General features: G+C 41.4%; 1 protein-coding gene across 14 annotated transcripts in view; it reads left to right on the forward strand.

Annotated features, from left to right (window-relative positions):
• Positions 1 to 7,570, forward strand: part of LRIG2 (leucine rich repeats and immunoglobulin like domains 2) — a 63,240-nt gene extending 55,670 nt beyond the window's left edge. For all 14 annotated transcript variants that reach the window (XM_015092177.3, XM_060412804.1, XM_042252694.2 and 11 more), the window contains 2 exons: positions 376 to 666; positions 2,607 to 7,570. In XM_015092177.3, the coding sequence (XP_014947663.3) occupies positions 376 to 666; positions 2,607 to 2,833 (518 nt within the window). In that variant the 3' untranslated portion in view covers positions 2,834 to 7,570. The remainder of the gene's footprint in view (positions 1 to 375; positions 667 to 2,606) is intronic.
• The last annotated feature ends 6,297 nt before the right edge of the window (positions 7,571 to 13,867 follow it).

A 13,867-nucleotide genomic window follows, 5' to 3' on the forward strand; every position in this document is an offset into this window, starting at 1 on the left:
AGGCTGGACAAGGATGATTTAATGTACTATTCAAGAGCATGCGTGCTGAATAAACTCTGGTTAGAGGACCAGAGTTTAAGTTTCAGCTTTCCAATGGGCAATACATCTTTGGGCAAGTTACCCAACCTCTCTGTGTTGTAGTTACTCCGTGTATAATATAGTGATAATAATTAGTACTCACCTCATAAGCATATTATAAGGATTAAATAAATTAATTCACAGAAAGACCTTGAAACTTCATCATGTTTATAATGTAAGTTTTGAACAAAGGCCAGCTGTGATGACAGTGATGACAACTGTTAGAGAAAACTAATGATTGGCAAAACTGAGTCCTGAACTGAAGGGTGTTTGGTTTCTTTCCCATGTTGTCATTAGGTGGCACTGGCACCCGAGTTATCTGCTCAGATTGTTATGACAATGCTAACATCTACTCCCGGACCCGAGAATACTGTCCGTACACCTATATCACTGAAGAGGATGTTCTGGATCAGACGCTGTCCAGCCTCATGGTCCAGATGCCCAAAGAGACTTACTTGGCACATCCTCCCCAAGATGCCACTACCCTGGAGAGCCTGGTGTCGTCAGCAGATAGAGAGAGATCTGCCTTTCCCACCAACCATGAGAGGATAAATGAGAAGAAGCCTTCCTCCACACAGATGAGCAGTGGTAAAGGGCACAGCGTTGTTTGTTGTTTTGGTTTGTTTTCACTTCCCCCTACTTGATTTCTCCTTCTATCATGTCCGTAGCACTCTCATTTGACAGAAACAAAAAATTGGTATACTGTAATAATTAGCTACTTACAGACTAGAGCCAGAGATTTTTATGGAAAGAAGTCTGAAGTTGTAGGATGAAAACAGTTTTTGTGGGAGTAGCAAGATCTTATTTCTAAAGATTCAGGAAAAGTTACAGAAAAAGTTTATATAAAAAGTTTCACATAGGCAGTACTTTTTTCTTCCATATTTATTTAAATAATGGAGACCTGAAATACCAAGGATGCAGTAATCTGGGCATAATGTGGTGAATATTTTCGCTTCTATGATTTAAAAACATTTTATTTGGTTGCTGTTACATCAGGTAAATGTTGAATGTCAGTGTGACTTGGCAACTTGGCAGGTATTTGCTCTCAGTTGTATTGTGCAGATGAAGAAGAGGAACACAGGTTGTATTGTGAAGATGGGGCATTTGAAACAACCCAGTCGGTAAAGCAAATCAAAACAAAGCCAAATGAAACTCTGTCTAGACCATGAAGGGCACTCCTGAGTATGTCGTCTTATCCATCCAGGCTCTTCATCAGCTCTCACCCTCTTGTCAGCCTGGAATGGAAGAGCACTGGAAGCTGGGTGGGGCTGGCTACTGCAGGTTTCCAGTGGAAGGTGTTGTGCGGTGGTGTCTCCGGGGATGGTTCTGGCTGGAACAAATGGAATAGCATGGACTTTTCCTGTGTGCTCTGTTGTTCTCTTAACTAAGTTTTCTGAAGAGGGTGCATACAGGTCAGAGAGAAATACCCTGTTACTAGTCCCGTCTTTAAAGTTCTGTGTCCGTGAAACAAAGGCATCAACACTAACTCCATTTCCCCATGTCTTAGAAGAGCTGTACACACAGAAAATATTAAGTAGAACTGACAACGCAGTGTATCTTTCCCCAGCTTTGGGGTTATCTGTATTGTTAGTCTGGTCTGTAGGTGAGGAAATCGGCAAATGAGAGTGCTTTGGTGTGCTGCTTGTCCCTTACCTAGGGTGCTGTAGCTCGTTGTTACCCAGAGCATTAGTATTGCCTAGGAGCTTGTTAGAGATGCAGAGCATGTGAACCAGAGTCTGTATTTTAACACAATCTCCAGGTTATTTTATGCGTATTAAATCTTGAGAAACCCTGCTCTAGCTTATTTTGCACATGGTCTTACCTTTATTTCTTAGTGTTCGTTTCTAGAATGTTGGGCTAGCCTTTTTCAAAATGCAGCCCCATGAAGTTAATAATAATTTTCAGTCAATGTTCTCTGGGGAAAGTGCTCACCACTGCAGTAAATAATAATGAGAAATACATATTTTTTAAACCAAAATACAGATAACCTGATTTAAAATACCAGCTTTTGGTTATTATTTTGTTTTTAGAATTACTGGCATGCTAGAAGCTGAAGGGGAATGGTTATTTTTAAAATGATTTTTTAAAGATAGATATTTGTTATTTAACGATATAATGACTGCTTAATCCATGGTTTTTTCTATGTATTATGCAACTTTCATTACTATTTGGATACTAATTCTCTTTTAGTCTGTTTCCCTGTGTATAAAGAGTTTTAAGCTTTCATTTTTATAGTAGCAGAAACACCCGTAATAGGTGAAAGTAGATGACACATAGCACGATTTCAGGAATTAACTGGTGAGGTTGTTGGTTAGAAGGGTTTGAAAGACCATAGTTCCAGTTTTTGTTTTCTTTTCTTTTTTTGGTTGTTGAAAGAAAAATGGCAAGTATACATTTGATCTTAACATTTTTATTTAGGAATATTGGGCATCTTTATTTCTTTGAAGACTTGGGTAGAAGAAAATTAGGTCTTAGAAAATTTAAACTTCCGTTCACCACTGGTAATTATTACTGTCTTTCATTCTCAGAAACCTTGCAGCGGCCTCTGTGGAACATAAGCAGAGAACCAGGTATGCCTCATCCTCCTTTTCCCCAGCAGTCAGTCCTTGAGTCATCACAACTCCATCAAAACGAGGGCCTGGCAGAGACTGATCCAGACTGTTCCACTTGCCCCACGCCCTGTCACAGGTTGCACGACCACACTTTTGATTTTAGTAGGACTCGGAATGTTCGCGATGGCAGTGAGGGCACATGAAACTCGCTCTAGGATGCAATTTCAGCAGACTCAGATTAGTTGATTTTGTATTTACTACCTCAGAGTTCAGAAGAAACCCCAAAGTCAGCATTTGCTTTACTTACGTCTACAGTTCTTTCTGACCACACCAAGGTAGGCCAGGCATTCGTTTGGCTTATACTTGATGAAGAAAGGGTAAGAACGGCTGACAGAAATGGGTACATCTAATAGAAAATGTGCAACCCGGGCAGAGGAAGATAAAGGACAAAGTGCTTTGTGATGGTTCTACCGGGATGTGCCCAGGTGTGCATAGCCTCTTAGGAAGAGTCTCCTTGCTGCTTAACACCTTGGATTGTCTCAACCTGCAGAATGACCCTGAATAAACAGCGCCATTTTGTTTTGCCTTCCAAGGAAGAGAAATAACTCCGGAGGCCCCTGGGAAGTGTGCCTGGGATTCTGCAGTGATTTTAAACATATAGTTGAGAGTGGGGCTTTGATATTCAAGGTCGTCGACAGGAATCCCAGACTTGACCAGCTATTACCAGGTCAAGAGTTTTGTATTCTTGTGAATCTCTCTCTCTTTTTTGGTCCCTGTCATCCAGGGGTCTCATTGTAAATATATGTGCATTTATAAATAATTTTTGTATTCACTGATCATATGTGTTGCAATGTAAATATTTTTGATATGCTAAAATTATATATATAATATCCAGTTATAATACTGACAACAGCTTCTCAGACCACAGATTTTGTACAGCTTGGTTTAGTGAATCCAAAGATTTTGTTTCAAGTTTTGAATACATACTTGTTAAGAAGTATAATAACTATAGAAGCACGGTACCTAGTGATTGCATACACACAAACACAATCTTGGTGTAATTAACCACTTTCTTGATACCTAGAGATTCATACATCTAATCATTTGTCATCTGTTTACAAGTGCCAGGTAATATAATCTTTCTAGCATAAAAAGACTTTCAAAAGACTAGTAGTCTTGCTATTGCCACATACACACAGATAAAGGAACACTTGTTTTGGGAATATCTTCTTTGAGCAAAGTACTTTGTTGATGAGGAAACCAAAGATTGCTTTTTTTCCTCTGTGTGTGTGTTTGTTTTAAACAGTTTAATATCTCTTCTACTAATGCACAGTATATCTTAAGGGAATATTGCTTTGGGGAAGAACATGCAGAAACTCATAAAACTTCAGCATGGTCCTTGTTTTGTACAAGTGATTATTTAAGCCAAAACGTTTTCTTGAATTTCTGATAGTGAAAAGCTTTATGTTAACAAAAGACTTAGTGCTGTAATAAAGTGTAATGAACTAAAGCTCTTCTTTCTTTCTGCTTTCAGAAAGAAAGGCTGTCGGATTCTGTCCTCTGAATTGAGTGAGGAGTAATTATGTATTAGATGAATTCAGTCACTTAAATGAAAATATCAATTTTTAAGTCATTGTACATTTCAAGGGTTTTAAACTTTACGTAATTTCTCAGCTCTTTGCCAGGAAGTTTGGCTGAATTTCATACTAGTTTTCAATCCTGTTTTTGTCCCTTAGGCAGCAGCACTTTTTTAGCTGCTTTATACCACCATGTCTTTCTTTCTTTCTTTTTTCCTTTTTAAATAGCCTCATTCATTTTCATTTTGAACTTCTTAAGTACACTGTTTTCCTCTCCTTTCAATTTTGGATCCCTCTTCTTACTTACTAGGTTGAATTAATAGTGTAGCTTGTACTGGGCTGACTTAGAATCAAGAAACCTGATTAAGTTTTAGCTCTGCTGCTCACAAGTTGTGTAACCAAGGGCAAGTCTCTGCTTCTCAGCCTGACTTCTTCATTTATGAAATGACGTTTTACTAGATGCTCTGAAGCCCTTTCCAGCTGTAACGTTCTATGAATCTGTGGTCCCTCCAGGAATCAAGGAGGATTATCTACTCTAATAAAAAGCTGCTTTCATGAAATATTTGTTAGAGTAGAACAGGAGTGATGCTGCTTACTCTGACTTGAGCCAGATTTATTTCCTCTATAGCAAGAGTAATGCTATAAGAACCTTTCATGAGGAGAAAAAAACCTTAAGCTTCTAAAACAGTATCAGTAAAGTGAAGAATCTTGATTAGATTGAGAACTACCCTTGGTGTGTTACAGCACCAGAGTATCCGAATCTGTTGAGAGGTATGCCACTGCTAATATGTGACCGGTTTATGACTTACCTTTCTAATGTATTCAAGGTCATTCTTCTAATTATAGTACTCTGACTCACATTCTGAGGGACTTTCTTCAGTGAAAAAGGTGGAGTTAGAGCAAGGCTGCAAAGAGCGTCAGCTGTTACATGTGAGAGGACACCACCAGTGCTCTAGAAAACTTAAAATCTACAATTGCTGCCTCTCCTTCAGCAGTGGTCCCTCTGCTGCCACTGGTGTCAGGCTGCTCCTCTATAGCCAGCTGGTTGAGATGTCCTCCCAGATATTGCTAGCTTTCCTAAATGAAAACACTTGCCTAAAAAAGTAGTCAGGAATTTGATTAAATGGGGATAGTCTACCCCTGGTCTTAAAAATAGTAAATGTAATAAATTCTAATCTTAGGAGGTGGAATTCCTGAAATTTTTCATCATTGCATGTTTTTGAACAAGCAGATGCTCTGCTGTAAACAGGATTAGTGGCTCATCATTGTTTCTTCCCAGCGGTGTAATGTCTGCCTGCCACCAATTTAATCAGAGATGTTGTAAGAGCAAGGCAAACAAATGCCGAGAGAAATACTCTGTCCCCCACCCAATTACCACTTCATATCAGTAGGGATGCATAAATTCTCTTCATTTGTTTGTGCCCCTCTGAGACTGATTCTGTAAGTCTACCTTGAAGAAGAAATAATGTTTTCCTTGTACTTCAAGCGTCCCTGCCACAGGTCTACAAGTGGACCCCACTGGCTTTCTGTCATTCAGCCTCTGATGTGCTCTCCCTAGATGCAAGTGAATCTGTAGAACAGGAAGTACCAGAAACCCAGCCCAATGTGCTGTCCCCTCTAGTGTGCCATCTTATAATGCTGTAAATGTGTTTTTTTTCTGTAAGGTAAATGTTATGTTTAAAAACAGTTGCCTTCATGTTGCCCATTGGGAGATTGTAAAAGAAACATATGAGATGTTAAGCAACTTAAGAATCTTACCCATTTTCCTAAGAAGAGGGAGAGAGAAAGTTATGTAGAGGGTTGTCATAGGAAACAAGGATTAGATGCATTCTTTTTATTCCATTGGACAGGGGTCATATCAGTGGGACAGAAGTTACAGGGAAATAGAGTATATACACTTGCCAATAACTCTATATACCCTAACACTCTAAAATTTAGATTTGTCTGACAGTAGGAATAATCAGCTTTTCATGGGAGAAGTATGCACAGAAGCTAAGTAATCATCTGTTAAGAGCATTGGAGAAATTTCTGTATTGAAATGGAATGCGGACAAGATGACTTAAACCCTCTTTCAGTTTTATCATTGGAATTCTCCAGAAGCAGTCAGACAGTCTAAAATCTTTGTCCTTTAGAACCCTTTGTATACAGTAAGTTTACTATTACAGAAATATTACAGCTTATAACCCTTTTACTCTTTAATTTTTATTCCTGTTTTTGTTTTTTTTTTTTTATTCCCTACCCCACCACCATTTCTTTTTTGTCGGTGGGACTCCATGGGAATGGGAATGGGATTGTGGTGTTCAGTTTTGTAGCCAGTGTTTTACCCAAGTGTCTTGTGGCCTCTTTTAATCATGTTAGTAGCCCCAGAAATGCCAAAAGAGTGGCGAAGTAACAGAGGTAAATTGGCTGTCACTTTATGCTACATCTTCCATTTCTTATTTTGCTTCTGATGCAAATTATAGATGTAATTGTGAAGCAATTGGACCTCAGAAAGTTGAGTTAAGATTGCTAGGCAACCTGTTGGTAACGTTTCATTTTTCCATTATGTGGTCTCTTTCCTAGTTCAGTGTGGCAGATGTTTTCCCCTCTTGCTTCTAACCTAAAACTTTTTTGTTTGGAGTACAGTCTAAGTCAACATCAGTTAAGCTTAATTTACTCCTCCTTCCTCTTTGCTTTCTCCTTCCCTTCCTGCCTTCCTTTCCTCAGTTCCTTTCTTTCACAGCTGCTTGGTTTGTCAACAAAAATAACATGTTCGGAATTGAGAGATGTTACAAACTTCTCTTAACAACACCTGAAAGCCCATGAATCACCTGGAGATTTTGTGGGTAGTGAGGGACGTGTGTGTGTGTGTGTGTGTGTGTGTGTGTGTGTGTGTTTGTGTGCACATGTGCATGTGTGAGGAGTAATACTTGGACCTCCTCCCTCAAGGTTGTATGGTGAGTGTTTCTTAGCAGTTCTAATAATCTCTACCAACAGGTGGGGTGAAGGTAAAGGAACAGCTTGGTTTGAACCTGTTTTCAAATGTAAGGAGTAAAGTGATCTTCTGTCAGCTCTAGTTGAACAGCAGGTGGTCAAGTGCTCCTTGGATATCTCTTGGCTGCTTAACGTGCCCTCTTGATCCATTGAGAGACGACTTCTCCCCTCTCCTTTCCCCTTCTCCCTTTTTACCCGTCAGAGGATGTCAGTCTGAGCAGCTGTGGTACTTGATGTATGTAAAGAGAATCATAAGCCAAGTTGTCGTCCAGTGTGGCCCTTTCCTAGTATCTATTTATATTTTCTCACACCTGAGAATGTATATTTTATAAAGCATGTGTTTGTCTATTTGTCTACTGTAATGTCTTCAATAAAGCTAAAATAACACGATGATGATCTGGTCTTTTCTTGCCTAAAGGACAGGGATGAAATGGTGCATTTTAAAGTTTGTGGTCCTTTTGAGAGGGTCTCCAAATAGCTGTACAAGTTAAAATGGGGAAGAGCTGCCCTCCTCTAGTTCCTGCCATGTTTAGTAGTCACACACAGCCTCCAGCCTGCCTGGGGTGCAGCCTGCACTGTGAGCTGCCCCAGGCGGGCACTGCTGGTTCTCCTCTTCCTCCCTTATGCTACCCACTGTGGTGCTGTATGCCTGGTGGATGGAAAGAAACTCATCGGACAGTTTGTTAGAAAATAAGAATGCTGGCCTTCCCTGGAGGCACAGTGGTAAAAAAATCGGCCTGCCAATGCGGGAAACTAGTTGGAAGCCTAGTCCAGCAAGATTCCACATGCTACAGAGCAATTACGCTCGTGTCACAACTTCTGAGCCCGAGCACCAGAGCCTGAGAGCCGCAATTACTGAGCCCCGTGTGCCTAGAGGCTGTGCTCCATAGCAGGAGGAGCCGTGGCCATGAGAAGCCTGCACATCGCACCTAGAGAGTAGCCCCTGCTCTCTCCAACTAGAGAAAGCCGGTGTACAGCAATGGAGACCCAGTGCAACTAAAATAAATAGGAGTGCTTTCTGCATCAAGAATTTGAAGACTGTGTTTTCTAATCTTGTAGATCTTTAATAAGAGATTTGAAGAATGCCAGTATTCTGGTTAGCCTCCTTGCTATATGGTGTTAGGGGCTATTTCCTTTGAGTTTGTCAACTCTTTGAAGGCCAAGCTCATAATACTGATCCCATCGTCACCTCTGCTGCCATTTATTCGTTGAGGCATTTCCACAAACATTATTTTGTTTGACTCGCACAGTACTCCTAAGATGCAGAGGATTTTAATCTCTACTTTTTTGTAGTTACCAAAAATGGCTCATTGAGATAATCAAACAGTGTTAAGAAGCTTTTGGGCAGTAGAGCCAGGATTTGAATTAAGAACTTCTGATTCATGTTCAGGATTTTTCCCACTGTGATATTTTCCAGTTCTGAAGAGTGCTTACAGTCTTAACAAACATTGGAATAAAAGCTTGGGCATTGGTCACTTTCAATATGGTCAAAGTCTAGACTGGAAATGTACAGTGGAAGCTGATTTTTACTTTATTCCTGATAGGAAAACACATTGTCATTTTCTTATTAGGTGAAATGAAGAAAAATGCCATGATTTTATCATTTTTTTGTCTTGAAGTGTGATGTACTAGGGCCCAAGTAATAGTCCTGCTGACTTATGAAAGGTATTTGTTTGCACTCAGCTATTTAGAAGCCTGTAACCCAGTGCTGAAGCTGTCTGTGTTGCAGGGCCAGTTGCTATGACCTACATGTTTGTAAAATACACTAAGCCTTGTGTAATCAAGGCTCTATAGGGAATGTTTCATCTGCCACGTCTGCTGCTTTTTCAGCCAGTCAAGAAATCTTGAAATTTCTAAGGCCAAGTTTGGTCGCTTTGTTTACTTAGGTCATAGGCCAACATCAAAACCAGTTTCCAAAGCTCTTAATAGAAAGAGACATGTAAGAAGCACTTGTTCAGTCTCTAACTCATGTCTGACCCCTCATGACCCCATGGACTGCAGCTCACCAGGCTTTCTTGGTCCTTCACCATCCCCCGGAGTTTACTCAGACTCATGATCATTGAGTCAGTGCTACTATCTAACCGTCTCATCCTCTGCCACCCTCTTTTGCCTTCAATCTTTTAGCATCAGAGTCTTTTCCAATGAGTCAGCTCTTTGCATCATGTGGCCTAAGTATTGGAGCTTCAGCATCAGTCCTTCCAATGAAAATTCATAATTGATTTCCTTTAGGATTGACTGCTTTGATCTTCTTGCTAAGGGACTCCCAAGAGTCTTCTCCAGCACCTCAATTCAAAAGCATCAATTCTTCAGCACTCAGCCTTCTTTATGGTTCAACTCTCACATGACTACTGGAAAAATAATAGCTTTGACTATACGGACCTTTGTTAGCAAAGCTTTATCTCTGCTTTTTAATATGCTGTCTAGGTTTGTCATAGCTTTCCTTCCAAGGAGCGAAAGTGCCTTTTAACTTCTTGACTGCAGTCACCATCCACAGGTATTTTGGAGCCCAATAAAATAAAATCTGTCACTGCTTCCATTTTTCCCCCTTCTATTTGCCGTGAAGTGATGGGACAGGATGCTGTGATCTTAATTTTTTGAATGTTTGCGTTTTAAGCCAGCATTTCACTCTTCTCTTTCACCCTCATAAGAAGCTCTTTAGTTCATCTTTGCTTTCTGCCATTAGAGTGGTATCATCTGCATATCTGAGGTGGTTGCTTTTTTTTCTTGGCAGTCTTGATTCCAGCTTGTGATTCATCCATGGGACACTTCATATGATGTACTCTGCATGTAAGTTAAAATAAACAGGGTAACAGTATACAGCCTTGTCTTTCCCAATTTTGAACCCATCAGTTGTTCCATGTAAGGTTCTAACTGTTGCTTCTTGACCTGCATACAGGTTTCTAAGGAGACAAGGAAGGTGGTCTGGTAGCATTAATCAGTTACTGCTAGGAACAAATACTGCAATTTTAGCAAACATATTCTGCCTACCCCTTTCAGGTATTGTTAAGCACCTACTCAGCACTTCATCTTTACAACAGTGGTTTGAGGAGGTGAGTTGGTTTTTCTTTTTAAATTTTATTTATTCACTTTCGGCTGTGCTGGGTGTTCATTGCTGCTTTTGTTAAGTTGGGGTGAGTGGGGCTACTCTAGTTGTGTGCAGGCTTCTCACTGTGGTGGCGTCTCTTGCGGAGCATGGGCACGCAGGCTTCAGTAGTTGTGTTTCATGGGCTCCAGAGCGCAGGCTCATTAGTTATGGCATATGGGGCTCAGCTGCCCCACAGCAGAAGGGATCTTTATGGACCCTTGCATTACAAGGCAGATTCTTAACCACTGGACCACCAGGGAGGCCCTGCAGGAGGTTTTTACAGATGCTGAAACAAGAAACTTAGCCAAATTCACATGATTAACATGCAATAGAAGCAGGAGTTAAAATGACGCTTCATGCTTTCAAAGCACAGGTTCTTACCCCATGCCTAGAAAGGAAAAAATGAACATTTTATCAAGGCCTTACTTTGTCATTTAGTCTTTGTTATGGGCTGAATTCTGTGCCCCACCTCCCTACCCCCTAAATTCACATGTTGAAGCCCTAATCTCCAGTACCCCGGGATGTGACTGTATAAGGTCTTTAAGAGTAATTATATTAAAGTGAGGTCTTTCATGTAGGCCCTAATCCGATATAACTGGTGTCTTTCTAACAAGAAGAAATCTGGGCACCAGACTTGCAAGTGCACAGAAAAAAGACCAAGTGCAAGAAGGATGCAGTGAGAAAGCAGTCATCTTCAGGCCAACGAGAGGCCTCAGAAGAAACCAGACCCGTTGACATATTGACCTTGGACTTCTAGACTGCAAAACTGTGAAAAACTGTCCTTTAAGCCACCCACTCAGTGGTCTTTGGTTATAGTAGCCCCAGCAAACTAATTCAGTCTTTCAGTAACCCAGCCAGGTTGGTAGACTTATCTTACACCTCAGGCTAAGTGAATTGTGTAGTCACATGACCCGAAGCCCATGGTCTTCTACTGAGCTGCTGCTGCTTCTCTGACACCAGTTGATGTTTTTTCTACTGAAATGCACTGTAGACAGACTGGAAATGAAACCAGTGAACACTGGCTGGCATGCTTGGAGTTCTGAAGTATCGCACATCGCCAGCCTCACAGCGGTTGCAGCAACAGTGACTGCAGTGCTGAACGATGCTTTGCCAGAACACAAAAAAGTGACGCGTGTTCACAGCATAAGTGATTGTATGTTGAGAGCATCTAGAACCAAAAACAAGGTATTTGAAGCATTTAGAAGTAAGTGCTTTTAAGCTTCTGTTTTATTCCTCTTTCCAAAGGAGAGGCCAGGTTTTTAAATCAGTAAGTAGAATCCCATATGTGGAATGACTGGCTGCTTTTGAGTCATATGCCAGATCAAGTAGTTTAATTTTTGTCTTTTTTAAATGTGCCATCAAAAGCTGTGTGAATTCTTCTCTCTCAAAAACAATAGGCATGTGGTTAAGGTCGGCAGTGCTAGAGGCTAGCTTGAATTATTTATTATTCTGGGCAAGCTCCAGAGACAAGTGCACGAGTATAAGTTCCATGCTAGGAACAGTCAGTGCAGAGAAGGAATACAGTTATCAGTGAATTACTGCTGCTTCTAGGACCTGTTTTATATGAGTAATCTGGAGGTGGCATGGGGACCACACAGATGAGCTCTTAAAAAGGAACTTCAGGTTAAGACTCAAGTGTGTGATGTTGAGGACTTTTGAATTTTGGAGAAGCACAGTATAAATCACAATGAATTGCAGGTTTGGGGAAAAAGCAATGCATCCTGTCGGCTAGAGTTTTACCTCCTGGGCCCCACTCCTCCACAAGCACCAGTTTTGTCTGACCCCTTAGTCACCTGTCTTACCTGTGAATATGTACCAGTTTTGGAAGGTCCTTTGAGGTGGAAAGACTTTAATACTCAAGGAGGGAAGAAGTTTGAAAACGACCTCCTCGTCTTCTCCTGTTGAAAGTCTCAATGTTTGTTCCTTTCAGCCTTAATTTAGAGAAGCCCTGAAGACCTGGCTGGGTATATTACTTTCCTTACTCCAGGAAAGGAGTCTATAAAGGCTCCCTTTGTTTACTCCCTCTGTAAACTTCCAGTTTACAGAGATGGCTGGTTCATTTTCCCCAGAAGTCTTTCCTTGTGTCTAATTCAAATTCTAGCAGATGCAGGATTTGTTAGTGAAATGGTTACTGAGGGTAGTGACAGAATTTAAGAATGGCATAGGTAGGGAGGGGGGCAGAGGAGGGCTTGAAAAATAATAGAATGGCACAGAATTTCTTTTGTAGCTCTTGAAGGCAGAGTGGGCTTTTAGAATACCTTTGGCTTGGGACGATCCCCTGGAGGAGGGCATGAAAACTCACTCCAGTATTCTTGCCTGGAGAATCCCATGGACAGAAGAGCCTGGAGGGCTATAGTCTGTAGGGCCACAAAGAATTGGACACAACTGAAGTGACTAAGCACGCACACCTTGGCTTAGAAAGCAAACCTGTTTCCTGTCTGTCTCCACTAAACCTCCAGTCCTGAATGTTCCCTTCTGTATTGCTCATCCTACTCTTCTCTCATGCTCCAGTAAGAGAGTTTGAGCAGAAGAAGCAAAAAAACCAAATTCCTAAGTACCCCATCTGCCATCCATGGTGGAAATACCCTCTTTTAAGCTCAATAGAGCTGCGCTTTTCTCCAGGGACAACTGACTGGTATGTGAGGATTTCTTATGACCAACAAAATTTTGAGTTTCCCTGGGCCCTGCATTAACCATACGGTTTTAAAGTCAGTGATTTGAAGCACGTCTTTGATGTAGAACAGAGCTGTTCCAGTCCTGCTTTCACCTCTTGCACATTGTGAAAGCTCAAGTCTGTGCCTTGTTCTCATTTTCTGTAAAGTAGAAAGGATCATGCCTACCATATCCGGTTGTTGTGAGGAGGTAATGGCACCCCACTCCAGTACTCTTGCCTGGAAAATCCCATGGACGGAGGAGCCTGGTAGGCTGCAGTCCATGGGGTCGCTAAGAGTCGGACATGACTGAGCGACTTCACTTTCACTTTTCACTTTCATGCATTGGAGAAGGAAATGTCAACCCACTCCAGTGTTCTTGCCTGGAGAATACCAGGGATGGAGGAGCCTGGTAGGCTGCCGTCTGTGGGGTCGCTAAGAGTCGGACACGATTGAAGCGACTTAGCAGCAGCAGCAGCAATGCATTTAAAGTACTAAGCACAGTTCCCAGCAAACTGTGGGAAAAACTCCAGCTATTAGCTATTGTTATGGGCACCCAAAAAAACTCCCCGCCTCTTCCCTCCCCTCCCCTCCTGTCCCTGCTCTCCCCATCCCATCCCATCCCCATCCGCATCCCATCCCAGTCCCATTCCATCTGAAACAGCTCAAGATAAGGAATGTCAAGTTTCCCTCAAGAGTCATTTCAAGGGTAGCCCTAGAGATTTGGGTTCCTAGTTGGATTTTATTTAGAAACAAGATACAATCTCCTGAATCTATGGTTAAACGAAAAAGTGGCTTTAGCTAGAAATCAATTGGACTGACATTCTGATCAGCTGTGCCACTTGCTGACCATGTGATCTTGGAAAGTAGCTTAACTGCTGGGTCTTGATATCATCTGCCAAGAGAGCATTTGGAATGCCATCAGATGCTCTCGGAAGCCCCATTCCAGCT

The sequence above is a fragment of the Ovis aries genome, chromosome 1 (assembly GCF_016772045.2).
Source record: "Ovis aries strain OAR_USU_Benz2616 breed Rambouillet chromosome 1, ARS-UI_Ramb_v3.0, whole genome shotgun sequence".
NCBI classification, from domain to species: domain Eukaryota; kingdom Metazoa; phylum Chordata; class Mammalia; order Artiodactyla; family Bovidae; genus Ovis; species Ovis aries.